Source organism: Augochlora pura, unplaced genomic scaffold, assembly GCF_028453695.1.
Source record: "Augochlora pura isolate Apur16 unplaced genomic scaffold, APUR_v2.2.1 APUR_unplaced_8237, whole genome shotgun sequence".
NCBI classification, from domain to species: domain Eukaryota; kingdom Metazoa; phylum Arthropoda; class Insecta; order Hymenoptera; family Halictidae; genus Augochlora; species Augochlora pura.
Window position 1 is genome coordinate 1 of NW_027588997.1, and position 1067 is coordinate 1067.

General features: G+C 34.2%; 1 protein-coding gene across 3 annotated transcripts; it reads left to right on the plus strand.

Moving 5' to 3' along the window:
- Positions 1 to 130: 130 nt before the first annotated feature.
- LOC144478110 (uncharacterized) lies at positions 131 to 1066 on the plus strand. Of its 3 annotated transcripts, none has more exons than XM_078195831.1 (4): positions 131 to 224; positions 298 to 446; positions 543 to 858; positions 932 to 1066. In XM_078195831.1, exons 2-4 carry the CDS (start codon positions 386 to 388, stop codon positions 954 to 956), a joined length of 402 nt encoding a protein of 133 aa, XP_078051957.1. In that variant the 5' UTR covers positions 131 to 224; positions 298 to 385; the 3' UTR covers positions 957 to 1066. The 3 variants fall into 3 exon arrangements, with proteins under 3 accessions (XP_078051957.1, XP_078051956.1, XP_078051958.1); XM_078195832.1 differs by having other exon boundaries at positions 152 to 224; positions 298 to 330; XM_078195830.1 differs by having other exon boundaries at positions 298 to 858.
- The last annotated feature ends 1 nt before the right edge of the window (position 1067 follows it).

Genomic DNA, 1067 nt, shown 5'->3' on the forward strand with positions numbered 1-1067 from the left:
CCTCTACAATACGTATTCCTTCCATTCCTTGAGAGATCCTGCTGAGGGACTTCAAAAATACGTCCCTGAGCATCGTAGTGTAGCAGACGACAGTTGTGACCATAGCAACGACCACGTGAACGTTCTATTTCTTATATGCCTCAAGCTATAAGGTATTTAATCCAGTCTTCAGCTCTATTGATGGAGAACATATTGATTGAAGATCACACATATCAGTAACCAGGGTAACAAGATTTTTTATTTCATATGCAAACTAATTTTATTTACCATTACTAATAATAAAAACTTTACTTTCAGAATACATAAGCGTACAAAAATTTTACATGTTAGGTAAGTTATATTTTAATTCTTATTTATAATAGATTCTTTTAGTATTCCAGCGACAATGCGTAATAGAGAAAGCAGAGCAATGAAAAAGAATGATGAAGAAATAATACTTGGGAATGGTTGGTTGGAATGTCGCCACATAGATATTTTTCATAATATTGTAAAAACCTGTACTAATTATGCACCACGTGATACATGGAAAATTCAACTTCCAGATTTTATTAAACCTCTTCAGGTACAGTGTAAGGATAACATCCAAATTTTATTTAGTGGGACCTCTAACATCGATGGACACTGGGTTTGCAGTTACTACGATGGAGAAAGCATCTTTATATATGATTCGTTAAATACAAAGTGGTTACATAATGATCAGGAGGTATTTTTAAGAAAACTGTATCCATTTTATACTATTAACAAACTATCTATTCAATTTCCAATAGTTCAACAGCAACCCAATGGTTGTGACTGTGGTGTGTTTGCTGTTGCCTTCGCCATATCTTTATTATTTGGCATACGTCCAGACAGACTGAAGTATGATCATTCAAAAATGCGTCCACATTTATTTAATATTCTGAAATCACATGTAATTACACATTTTCCACAGAATATCGCACATGGTCCTGAACTGAAAATACTTCCACTACAAGTAATTGAAAGACGACGTTTGCAAGCTGTGGAGGAACGAATGCGATACAAATGCAGGCGATTCATTATTAGTAATGATGGTTCTAAAGGTAACA